Below are 13,805 nucleotides of genomic sequence, written 5' to 3' on the forward strand. Positions count from 1 at the left end.
AATTCAGATCCCACCCCATCTAACATCCCATCACAGGCCATTGGGCATCATTACCGCTAATAGTCAAAGATCAATTAATTGCCAAAATCAGGCTATCCCATCATACCATCCCCTCCATAAACTTATCAAGCTTAGTCTTGAAGCCAGATATGTCTTTTGCCTCCACTGCTCCACTTGGAAGGCTGTTCCAGAACGTAACTCCTCTGATGGTTAGAAACCTTCGTCTAATTTCAAGTTTAAACTTCCTAATGGCCAGTTTATATCCATTTGTTCTTGTGTCCTCATTGGTATTGATCTTAAATAATTCCTCTCCCTCCCTGGTATTTATCCCTCTGATATATTTGTAAAGAACAATCATATCTCCCCTCAGCCTTCTTTTTGTTAAGCTAAACAAGCCAAGCTCTTTGAGTCCCCTTTCATAAGACAGGTTTTCCATTCCTCAGATCATCCTAGTAGCATTAGGATTCCATATCTGGAACAGCTATGAAAGAAAAACTGAGCACTGCTGCATGCTGCAGAAAGTCTGAACGCCAGTCCCACATAAGCTGATACGGAAGGCTTCAATGAGAGTAAGGGTTGGGGAAGGGCTGAGGGAGCCATATTTTCCTGGAGCTTTGGTGGGGAGAGGGACTCTGCACCTCTGTTGGCCCTATGTTAAGGAATGGGTATCAGCTCCCCATAATCTCTATACTGTACCCCCATAGAGCCTCAATACTCAAGATTTATGCAGGTGAGTGGAGTGGATTTCACCTCTAGAGAACAATATCAGCTTTAAATAAAAGATTCCTTTTAATAAAGAGCCATTCACTATGTATATTACTGTGGCCCTATCAAATTCACGGTCCATTTTGGTCCATTTCACAGTTGTAGGATTTTAAAAATAATTTCATGATTTCAGATATTTAAATCTGAATTTCACAGCATTGTAGCTGGAGGGGTTCTGACCCAAAAGGGGCTAGTGAGGAGGGGTCCCAAGGTTATTGTAGGGGCGTCATGATATTGCCACACTTACTTCTGCTCTGCAGCTGGCAGCGGTGCTGCCTTCAGAACTGGGCAGCCGGAGAGCAGCAACTGCTGGCCGGGAGCCCAGCTCTGAAGGCGGCGCCGCCGCCAGCAGCAGCACAGAAGTAAGGATGGCCTGGTATGGGGTTGCCACCCTTCCTTCTGCACGGCTGCCTGCAGAGGTGGGCCCTCAGGCAGCAGCCTCCGCTCTCTGGCCACCCAGTTCTGAAGGCAGAAGTGTAGAAGTAAGGGTGGCATAGTATGGTATTGCCACTCTTCTGCACTGCTGCTGGCGGCAGCTCTGCCTTCAGAGCTGGGCACTCGGCCAGCAGCCGCCGCTTTCCAGCCACCCAGCTCTGAAGGCAGTGCAGAAGTAAGGGTGGCAATACCACAACCCCCTACAATAACTGTGCAACACCCCCCACCGTCGTCCCCCCCCCACGCACAATCCCCTTTTGGGTCAGTTTGAGAAACACTGGTCTCCCCTTGTGAAATCTGTATAGTATCGGGTAAAAGTACACAAGACCAGATTTCATGGGAGAGACCAGATTTCACAATTCGTGACACATTTTTCATGGCCGTGATTTTGGTAGGGCCCTAGCTATAACATTTCATGAATGCTACCCTTCTCTCCCCCTCCCCCATCCTCCCCTTAAGTGTGGAATTCACTAATGAATGAAGCTTGCAGCCTCCAGCCTTTTCTTTCTCCCTTTTAGATAACCGCTAACTGGTCTATAGCTTTGGCGCATTGTATCTGAATCACAGTAGCGACCTCAGAGGTATGAGCCTATCTTATAAGTGGTTTTTTTTGTTTTTGTTTTTTCCTCCTGTTTCATTTGGTCCATAACCCTTTTTTTGGATAATTCTGGCATTCTTATCCTCTTTGATAAGGAGAAATGTAAGTCCTATTTCTCATTGTCTTTCATTGTGTTATGCAATATGTGCTAATAAGATGCTGTCCATCTGTCTTCCTTTTGTACATGGGATCTTGTAATCTACAAGACATTTATGTGGGTTAGTTTGCCTTCATATGATGTAAAGATAAGTAAATGGAAGTAAGAAAGACAATGATTAGAATATATAGATCATAGATTTCTTCATCCCCCAAATAATCTGATTTAAAAAAAGAAGAAAGTAATCCTAAAAGCAGAGATTATCCAAAGCAATTGTGAACATTGCTCCAAAATCTTGTGTATTTTGGGTTAGTTTTTAAAATAGTTTTATACATTTAATACAATCCATTAGAGCCCAATTAAAAAAAAAATCCCAAATAGCTTGCCTGTTGGCCTTGTTTGGGAATTAAGGTTTTCAGACTGTAATTGGAAAATACTCAACTTCCAGATATTTGGGGGTGATCATGCCAATGCAGGACTTAAGGGAGATTTCCTAGTCTAGTGAGAGCAGTCCAGCCAATGAGTGCGTGAATTTAGACTATGGCCCTGACCCTGCAATGATCTTTGTGCTAATCTGTGCAGACCTCATTTTAGGATTGAGGTCTTAGTCACCAACCTAGTGTGTGTACACAATATTTCAAAACTTTCAACATTACTCTGAACTAGTTGTCGTCAGTGGCCATAAATATCAGTTGGCAGCAATTCTAGCAGTATGTTAAGGGCTCTTATAAAGTGGATGGTGATCAATTGTTCTCCATATGCACTGTGGGTAAAACAAGAAGCAATGGGCTTAATCTGCAGGAAGGGAGATTTATTTTAGATATTAGGACAAGTTTTCAAACTATAAGGTTAATTAAGCACTGGAATAGGTTACCAAGGGAGATTGTTATATCCCTGTCATTGGAGCTTTTTAAAAAAAGGTTAGACAAAGACTTGTTAAGGATGATCTGGGTATATTTGGTCTGCATCAATGAGGTGGGGTGGATTAGATGATCTCTCAGGGTCCTTTCCAGCCCTACATTTTCTATGATTAGCCAGAAGAAACAGCATTTCTTAAAGGAAAAGGCTTTCCAAAAAACACAAAGGGATCTGACGATGTGAGGAAATTGTTTAGATCAGTGGTTCCCAAAGCTGGTCCGCTGCATGTTCAGGAAAAGCCCCTGGCATGCCGGACCGGTTTGTTTACTTGCTGAGTCCACAGGTTTGACCGATTGCGGCTCCTAGTGGCCGCAGTTCGCTGCTCCAGGCCAATTGGGGCTGCGGGAAACGGCACGGGCCAAGGGATCGGCTGAACCTGCGGACGCAGCAGGTAAACAAATCGGTCTGGCGCGCCAGGGGCTTTCCCTGAACAAGCAGCGGACTGGCTTTTAGAACCACTGGTTTAGATGACATTTTAAAGCTGTTTAAAATTGTGGGTTTAAAAATGTTCTCTTTAGAGATTTGAACTTTGTTTATTATAGAAAGGAGGGAGTTTGAACTTCAGCTCACTTCCCCATCCATCCATCCACGGTAAAAGGCTATAATGAAGATGATGAGGTAGAAAAAGTATCTCACAAGCGTCCCTGACATTACTACCAGCATTTGACTATGTTCTTACAGGGTGAAGTTCACCCTGTGCAGAGGACCTATACAAGATTTATGTACCACTTAAAAATAGGCAAAATAGGGCATTGGTCAGGAGCGGTCCAAGACCTTGTGCTGGTCTTCTGCAAAAATGTAAATTTCACCCCAAATCAGTAACATAATATGGACAATCAAAGGTTATATTTGCAGCACTGAATTTTTTGTTTGTTTGACAGAAATGTCATAGGGCCAGATCTTAAACCTATTGAAGTAAATGGGTATTTTCCTACTATCAATTCCACTTGGCCAGGAGACTCCATCCCATCCTGACAGATGATAACCTGGCCTTTTTTATACTTGTTTTAATCACCTTTTGTCTGGACTTGGGCATGAAGCTATCAGCCCTTAGGAAATTTCAGCCAGTACAAAATGCTGCAGCATAGGTGAATGTGAGGCCATCAGACCTGTCCTCCACTCCCTACACTGGCTTCCCATAGAATATTGAGTCAAGTTCAAGCTTTTGATGCTTATCTTCAAGGCACTCAATGGCCCAGTCAGGATATCTAAAAGATCACCTAAAGTTCCAGCATGAGGACTTTGTTATGTGGGCACAGTTTTGTTCTGCTGGCGCAATGGTGCTTCCCACAATAAGAGTAAAGCTCATCTGTGCAGGAGACAGTGCAATGAACTCCCCTAAAAACTATAGATCATCACAAACCTCCCCACCTTCTGCTCTAAGTGCAAGGCAAACTTCTCTTACCTGCCTTCTGTAACGTAAACACATAACATGTACATAACAACAAAACAGAAACCTAACAAAACACTCCACTGCAAACCCAATTCCTCCCCCCTGCTCCCCACACAAACTCCCTACCCCCAGGAAGAAGATGAGAGAACAAACGACATGTGACAGATATTAGTTGTGTTGCTTAATGCTCTACTGGAAGGTGCTTGGATGCTATTGTGAAGAATGGTAGAAATCTATATAGAATAGGATAACATAGAATACATTTGATTGAAAGCAGGATCAGGACCATAGACCTCACATTTACATAGTTATACAATTTTTTTTTTGGAGACCAGTTCAAAACTTCTTCTATTCATATAGTAGATAGCTTGCTTATAAAGAGCATATTCAATGAGGCCTTCAATGACATGGGCATTTTGTTAAGGATCCACTGATTAGGCTGAAGAGAAAAAATCTAATCAATTGTTCATGGGTAGAAAATACTTCATTTGGTTGTCCAACAATAAATGAGGCTGTCCCAGATTTTAGGCAGTGTTCTTGTTCTCAAGTAAATGAACACACTGAAATATTGTTACTGCTGCCATCATCTAAAGGCTTTTCTCAGCATTCTACTTGTTCTATTTTGAAATATTGTGCCAGTTCTCATTTGTACTTTCTTGTTTTTAGTTTCTCTGACTCTCACTCACTTGATTTTACATATTTAGTTTTGTCTTCGTTTCATATGAATGGTGATGCCACTGTCACAATCAGTCTGAGACTAAATCAGCACTGACACTATATACAAATGTATTTCAAATAAGTGAAAATGCTATCATTTGGATAGCATTGTGGACAACCTCCCTCTAGTGTTCAGAATCTAGATCTGATCCTACAGAATAGTTTTTGCTTAATATTGTCTGTTGTGGCTCATTGATTCTGTCCTCAAATATGTTTTTATCCTTATCTCCCTTCATTTCAGTAGTCAATAGTCTGGAGCTGCAAAAAATCAACACTTTAGCCATTCATTTATTTTTATATATATTAGAGTAATACATATATTAGAGTTATCGATTTATCCCAGTTAACTCGCACGATTAAAACTGTGATTAATCACAATTTTTTTGAGTTAATTGCATTTGTTAAACAATAGAATATCAACTGAAATTTATTAAATATTTTTGGATGTTTTTCTACATTTTCAAATATATTGATTTAAATTACAACACAGAATACAATGTGTACAGTGCTCACTTTATATTTTTATTAGAAATATTTGCACTCTAAAAGGATAGACAAAAGAAATAGTATTTTCAATTCACCTCATAAAGTACTGTAGTGCAATCTCTTTATCGTAAAAGTGCAATTTACAAATGTAGACTTTTTTGTTACTCAACTGCACTCAAAACCAAAACAATACAAAACTTTACAGCCTACAAGTCCACTCAGTCCTACTTCTCATTTAGCCAATTGATAAGACAAACCAGTTTGTTTACCATTATGGGCGATAATGCTGCCCTCTTCTTATTTACAATGTCACCAGAAAGTGAGAACAGGCAATTGCAATGCTGGCTAAAAAAATTCCATTCAAGGTATCCACGTGCCAGATATGGTAAACATTCGTATGCCCCTTCATGCTTCAGCCACCATTCCAGAGGACATACTACCATGCTGATGACACTTGTTAAAAAATAATGTATTAATTAAATTTGTGAGTGAACTCCTCAGGAGAGAATTGTATTTCTCCTGCTCTGTTTTACCTGCATTCTGCCATATATTTCATGTTATAGTAGTTTCGGATGATGACTCAGCCCATGTTCATTTTAAGAACACATTCGCTGCAGATTTGACAAAACGCAAAGAAGGTATCAATGTGAGATTTCTAAATATAGCTACAGCACTTGACCCAAGGTTTAAGAATCTGAAATCTCTTCCAAAATCTGAGAGGGATGAGGCGTGGAGCATGTTTTCAGAAGTCTTAAAAGCGCAACACTCCTAAGCGGAAACTACAGAACCTGAACCACCAAAAAAAAAAAAAATCAACCTTCTGCTGGTGGCATCTGACTCAGATGATGAAAATGAACATGCGTCGGTCTGCACCACTTTGGATTGTTATCAAGCAGAACACGTCATCAGCATGGATGCATGTTCCCTGGAATGGTGGTAGAAGCATGAAGGGACATACAAATCTTTAGCTCATCTGGCATGTAAATATCTTGCAACGCCAGCTACAACAGTGCCATGGGAATGCCAGTTCTCACTTTCAGATGACATTGTAAACAAGAAGCAGGCAGCATTATCTCCTGCAAATGTAAACAAATTTGTTTGTCTGAGAGATTGGCTGAACAAGAAATAGGACTGAGTGGACTTTCTAAGCTCTAAAGTTTTACATTGTTTTACTTTTGAACAAAGTAATTTTTTGTACATAATTCTACATTTGTAAGTTTAACTTTCATAAAAGATTGTACTACAGTACTTAGGTGAATTAAATACTATTTCTTTTTTTACAGTGCAAATATTTGTAATAAATATAAAGTGAACACTGTACACTTTGTATTGTGTTATAATTGAAATAAATATATTTGAAAATATAAAAATATCCACAAATATTTAAATAAATGGTATTCTATTATGTTTAACAGTATGATTAATTGAGATTTTTTTTTAATTGAGTGATTAATGATTACTTTTTTTAATTACTTGACAGCCCTAGTATATATACTAGGAAGAGAGCCAGGGATCACTGAGACCTAATTGGCTGATAAAGTCTAGTTGGGGGAGTAGCTGGGCTAGGTTTATAAAGCAGGAAGCTGGCAACAGGAAGGGGGCTGCAGGGAAGTAGTTTGCAATCACTCCTTGGGAGAAGGGAGGTGTGTTTAAGGCTACAGGGATCAGTAGTCTGTAGCTACTCCCTGGGAGGAGGGAGTTTGAGCTTGTACACCTGGCGGAGTGGGGCGAGAATGACTAAAAGCTGTGGGAAGGAGCAACACGGTCTGAGGGAACCCACAATAGTCCCTGGACTGGAGTAGTGTGTGGGCCCAGATTCCCTATTGGCCACTGGGAAAGTGGCACCATCAGGGTAGTGCCATAGAAGAATACTGGTGACTGTTTGTGTGGAAGGACTTTGGGTAATCCCAGGAAGGTGAAACCACATAGTGACCCAGCTGGAAGGCTGAGCCATGAAGAGGAGTCAACGACTCCTGGAGTGAGAGGAGCTGCAGAGGGTGAAAGACAGTGTGACAGAGTGCAGCTGCAGGAAGGGGCATTGGCCTCGAACAGCTAATCCTCAGAACCATCAGGAGGCTGTGCCATCAGGCAGTGAGTAGAGCTCCCATCACAGGACCCTTCAGCTGGGTTGGTATTTTGTAAAATGAAACCCACAACATTCTGAATGCAGGTGGTTCTGTCTTGTTTTTCATAATTACTTCAAGTATTATCAAGGCATTTCTTTTTCTCTCTATTATGATATGTATTTTTATGTCTAGCATGCTGTGAATGTTAAAACGTTTTGCATTTAAAAAATCAAACATACTGTAAGAAAAATATGAATTCAAACATAAATGCAGTAGGACAGAGATTATACAGTAAGAGAAAATACTACATTTAATGATTTGATTCACTGTCCCAGAAATTTTCTAAAAATATATTCATTTCTGATAGTATACTCATTCTAATGCAGTTGTATTCTTAGATGGTCTACTACATCTTGTTTTACAATTTGAAGTTTCAGTAGTATTCAACCTGATGCAAATATCGCTTCACATCACAAAACTTTACATCTACATCTGAGTGCTTTAGAAGTACTCAGAATATTCTGATATAAAATCAAATAATCCATTGTTTCTAGAAGAGCAAAATAAGTCTTTAAAGCACTTAATATATTTTACATTAGTAATTCCATTTAAAACTGTTTCCGATATTGTAACCTTTTACATTTTCTTTGCATAAAGCTACTAATTGTACAACACAGGAACAACAAAATTATTCCACATGTTAAAATATAAATAGAATATTTCCAAAATTATTACTATTTTGGATGATTTAGATATTACTACAATTAAATTCAGTATATGAATTATTTGGAGTATTTATGTAGGATTGATTAAATAAATGTTTGAGAACTAAAACTGACCATTGGTAATTTTACCAATGGGAATAACTCCTAGTGTTCGGGAAGTGGAAGGCCTTCTGTATCATTACCAGTCCTTTACCATATGGATTTCTACTGATCAAAGTAGCATTCATATGGCAGAATTATAACAAATGTTTAAAAAAACCTGTACTCAAATTTGTTCAGTGCTTTAAAAGCTCAGCTAAGAGGAAATACTATACAAAATATACAAACTTTACATTTTAATTGAAAGCTTAGATTTTCAAATACACACAGCATTCCCGAGCCTCCTATTGCCATTGTTTAAAATTGCTTCTTGGAATAGTCTAGGGCCAGACACTGCATCTCAAATGCGTTCATCAGTTTCTTAAAACCAACATAATAATGTGCATAACTACAGGAAATGGAAGAGCTGCATTTTAGATTGCACTAAGATCTAAGTAAATTCAACTAAATGTTCAAAATGGAACTTTAGCTGTGTTTCAAAAGCAATACAGTTAATTAGACATAACTATATTCCGATCTCCGCTAGAGAAAACTAGAAGCTGAATGTTTGTTTGGACATGGTGGGAAAGCATACAAGCCCACTTCAGTGGGGCTAGGATTTCACCCCTTCCATTTTTAATAGAATTCAACATTGTGAAACCTTATGTGATATGAAGCATTTTTACCAAGTGAATCAGGTTGAATCCTATTCAAGATGAAAGCACTTGAACTTGATGCCTTTAAACACCCTTTTGCTGAACTGTGACACATTTGGGACAGTGGAAGTATGGCAGTCCCTTAACCAGATTGTAAACTAGTGTCTTTAAAATCTGCTATGGAGGGGTGAAATCCTAACCCCACAAAAGTCAATGGGAATTTTGCTATTGACTTCAGTTGCATCTGGATTTCACCCCACATACTCTATTGGTAAATATTTTTCTTTATATATTGATCAGTAGCATTCTTTTTACTGTTAAATCAGTACGGGTGAAAGATTCGGGGTAGGGGAGGAAGATTTAAGTCTCGGACATTAGTCATACATCTATTCTATCAAATGCAGACATGATAGTAGAATAGTGTTTAAAAAAATAAACTACACCCAAATTTGTTCAGTGCTTGAAAAGTTCAGATTTTAAACAGTTGGGGAAACACCCAGACAACAGAAATAGAAATAAAGAGAACTTTTGGATACATGCATGATCAGTATGAAAGCACTCAATCTTTATACAATCAGGGTCAGATCCTCTATCTGTCAATATGTGGAACTCCCTATTGAAATGAACACTTTTTTTAAAAAAGCATATGACTCACAGTAAGAACTAAGTGAGAACTCCACTGTATTCAAGCACTATCAGAGTCAGAAAATACCTGCAACCATAGAATGGTTAGATCTGGCATGATTCATGTTTAACCTACTTATGTAATGTTTTTCTCACTGAATATATGGCATGATCAGGGTATTTATTAAGTGCTTGAAGGCAGAAAAAAACAAGTTACTTAACATTTGGGGACGTTGCATTATTCAGTTCTTGGAATCTTGGAACCTAGACCTTTGTTATTATGGTTTTATGTAGCATTAATACTGTAAGATGCTTTACAAATGCAGATTAAGACAAGGTATCTGCCCATGTTTTCACACTGTGTGCTTGCAATGAGATAGCATTCGTGCTTTTTTAGTATCCTTTTCTGGATTTCAGCAAGATCTACTTTCTACATTAATCAGTGAAATAGTATAGATTCTAGGTGACCCATTTTCAGTTTATAAACAGAATACAATTGCAAAATGGTGCACTTAAATAAAACATTGTGAAATCCTTTAGGCCATAATCCTATTGAAAATGATCAGTGCATTTATGAGACACACCCAGGTTAAGGGTGAAACCATTTTAGTGTAATACAATGCAGAATTCTAGACAAGCCACAAAATGAATGTATTGCAAACCATCTTTTTTAGCACAAGAATGATTGCAATTTTTCTTTTTAAGTCTTACTAGATCCCTTTATGAAGACTTCCATTGTGATGGACTTCTAAAGCCATCTAGTCAAATGAATGGCTATTAATCAGTTCTCTCACTTTTTCTCTCAGGTCATAAGATGCTCTGGCTATTTTTCTAGAGTTTTCAACAGCAGCCCCCTTGTCCCTTAAAATTCTATTGGTTTTTTCTTTCCTTTTGATGGCTTCCTGAATTTCCTGTAGGTGACATTTTTCATCATCTTCAACTTTTTGTTTTTGAAAGTGGTGGTTTCTTTCTTTTAAATAGTTATTTTCCTTGCTACTTTGTGCTTTGTCTTGGATATTTTTAGACATAATTTCTCGGGCTTGCTGGATCTTCATCTCCGCTATCTGCAGCAACATATTTTTACGCCTTCTTTTTTCTTCCTCTGTCTCTTTTGCTCTAAACTTGGCCAATAGGCCTTGTCCTTCATCCCTTAGAGATTTTTCTTTTAATTCTTTGTTCCTTTCTTCCATCAGCTGATCAAGGATTTCTTGAGATCTTTGAAGCTTTTGTTCTATAGAAAGCCTCTTATAAAGCTCATCAGCTTTGACTTGGTGATCCATTTGCGCTTTCAGGGGCCTGGGTCTGTTTTTTTCATAATGGTTCAGATCTTGACTCCTTTTCTTCCCCTCCATTTCTTTCAACAGTCTTTTTTCAAAGGCCTGTGCCATTTTCTCCTTTAATAGATTATAGTTGTGCTGCTTAGCATTCTTCTCAGCCATTCTTTTAGCTCTCAGTTGCTTTTCTTGACAGTGTTTCCTGTACTCAGCCTGGACTTTAATTCTTTCACGTTTTTCCTTCCGCCTCATTTCTTGCTCCTGGGCTAGCTTCTCCGACTTCTTGTGCTGTAACATCATTTCTTTCTCTCTGGCCTTCAAAAGCTGTTGCTCCTCCAGCCTGAGCCTAGCTTTCCTGTGCTCTCTGTCGCTTTGCCACTTCTTCAAGCTTTCAGCAAGATGGTGCTGCCTTTCTTTTTCCAGGTTTGATTTGATCTTCTCCTTCCCTCTCATCTTATCCCAGACATCAGAGGTCTTCAGCTGCCTCTCTTTCAGCTCCTGCTCCTCCCGATGCTTGGCCAGCATCAGAGCTGCAATCTTTAGGTCCCTTTCAGGGATTAAGTCCTCATATCTCTTATCAGTTAGATCCTGGAGGCTGACCTGGGGCTCTCTCCTTCTTGACCTCGGGGGATGGTGGACGCTGTCATTGTGGTAACGGTTTTCAGCTTGTGTATCCTCCTCATCCTCATCTTCATACTGTCTGGCAAAGGAGTGCACCAGGTCACTCAGGCTTGGGCTGCTCTCACAGGCCTCCTGCCAGCCCCGGCTTTTGCGCTCTTTCTTCCCGGGTTTGCTGGGGGCCTTCTCCAGCTGGCAGGAGGAAGAGGAGGCGCAGGCGGAGAGGGGCTTGCTGGCCTCAGAGGTGAAATCCGGGCCATACTGCCGGCTCCTCTGCACAGGGCTGGCCCACCGGTCTTCCCTGAGCACCTCCTCCAGCCGGCTGCCCCTGCCCGAGCGGCTGCTCTCGGGGTGCCCCGGGCAGTCCCCCCGGAAGAGGCTGGTGCAGGAGGGGTTCAGGGAGGTCGCATACCCTTCCCCCGCCGGGGGCACATGCCGCTGCCAGGAGGAGGCGCGGCGTGACGGGTGGGGGACCCGGCTCTTCTGCCCCTTCCTCAGCCCCGCTTTCTGGTACGTCGGGGCCAGGCTGCAGCCCCCTTCCCCGCCCGCCGTCTCCGGCTCCGAGCCGTACGGGTCCAGGTCGTGCGGCGGCGAGAAGCGGCCCGAGCCCGGCCGCGACATCTCCGAGCGGGGCGCGGGGCAGCCGGGCTCCGCGCGCTGGAAGCTGCGGGGCGCGGGCGGCTTCCTGCTGCCTCTGGTGGACTCCCGGTCACTCCGGGAGACGCCCGCGGGGAAGCGCCCGCCGCTCTCGGCCCCGAGACACCGCCCCGGCCCTCGCCGCCGCGGCCGCTGCATAGCCCGGCCCCGGCTCCCGCCCCGCGGCGCGTCTGCACAGTGACCGCCGCCGGCGTCACAATGGGCCGGCAGCTTTTAGCCCCGTGCCCGCCTCAGCTCACCGCACACACCGCCCGCACCTGCCCCAACACTGCCCCAGCCCACCGCACACAGCCCCCCCCCCACACACCGCGCCCGCCTCAGCCCACCGCACACACCTGCCCCAACACTGCCCCAGCACTGCCTCAGCCCACCACACACACACACACCCAGCACCTGCCTCAAACCACCACACAGACCTGCTAGCATCTGCTTTAACCCCCACCAACACCTGCTCCAGGCCCACCACACACAACCCCCCCCCCCACACACAAGCACCTGCCAACCCATCACACAGTCCCAGCACTTGCAAAACCACCACACACAGCTTCCCCCACACAGTAGCACCAGCCCAACCTTGCTGATGGCAATGGGCCCGAAGGCATAAGGGCTGCTGCATGACCCATTTTCTCCAACTATGCCCAGAGATGCCACATATGCATCAATTACAGAAGCAATGCAGGAACATCTCTCCCCTATCTCACTGATCATAGCAGAATTATATTTGTTACATCAGTGACACCAGGGAAGTGGAGAGTCAGTAGCATAGTTCATGGCTACTCAAAGGAAGTTGTCAGAGCACTGACATCTTGAACAAACATTAAGCGTTGCACTGCATGACCAATTTGTCTCTGGATTATGCAATGACCAGTATCGGTGCTTACATTCAAAAAGGCTAAACTGGATTCTCTGAAATTTAGTGTGAAGTGAGAAGTTCACCTTCTGAACTGGTGAGACAGAAGATCATGAAATGAAAGGAATTTCCATGTGGCCATTGTGCATACACTACACATGCTGAGAAGGATTGCAGGGCACACCAGGTCATCTGCAAAAAGTGCTAAAAGAAAGGATACAACACTGACCTGTTGCACAGGTCGGTGACCACCAACACAGAGTAATCATCCATCCACAAAATCACCTATAAAGACTGAACCTAGGAAAGGACTGAAGTCAGGAATTCATAATGTGAAGACAGAACTCTAGTGACACTGACCAAGACCTAATATTGCATGTGTTATCAGGAGTCAGAAATGTAATCTGGATGATACCCTTGATCCTACCAGAATGGGGCTTGATACTGGAGGTGCCATCTCACTGATTTCTGTATCTACCTATTTCCAGATATTGTCACAAGTTCCTCTGGAAGAAATCTCTGTAGTTTTGAAGACTTATGTCTTGGACTAACTTTTCTAAGGTACACTCCAAGTGAAAGTTCAATTCAATGGGCAATAAGATGTTTTTCCCTCGTTTGTATCTGAAGGAAAGTATCAACTATTATTTGGCAGATCTTGACTTAAGCTAAGGTGAACAGAGATCAAGGTGATCAAAAAAGCACCTTGAAACTCTCAAAAAATACTGGATGGACACATCAAATATTTGAAAAAGAACTTGGGACAGATAAGCATGTATCAGGGAAGCTCACTATTAAGTCTGACAGGCAGTCAAAATATTGCAAGCCCAGAATTGTGCGTTATGCTCTGA

At 42.0% G+C, this 13,805-nt stretch overlaps 1 protein-coding gene across 1 annotated transcript; it reads right to left on the reverse strand.

The window, feature by feature from the left end:
- Window positions 1-8,121: 8,121 nt before the first annotated feature.
- On the reverse strand, window positions 8,122-12,245 carry LOC140908235 (coiled-coil domain-containing protein 185). Its single transcript, XM_073335186.1, has one exon. The coding sequence runs from the start codon at window positions 12,243-12,245 to the stop codon at window positions 10,317-10,319; it is 1,929 nt and encodes a 642-aa protein (XP_073191287.1). The 3' UTR covers window positions 8,122-10,316.
- Between the last annotated feature and the right edge of the window lie 1,560 nt (window positions 12,246-13,805).

This window comes from Lepidochelys kempii, chromosome 3 (assembly GCF_965140285.1).
Source record: "Lepidochelys kempii isolate rLepKem1 chromosome 3, rLepKem1.hap1, whole genome shotgun sequence".
Lineage (NCBI taxonomy): Eukaryota > Metazoa > Chordata > Testudines > Cheloniidae > Lepidochelys > Lepidochelys kempii.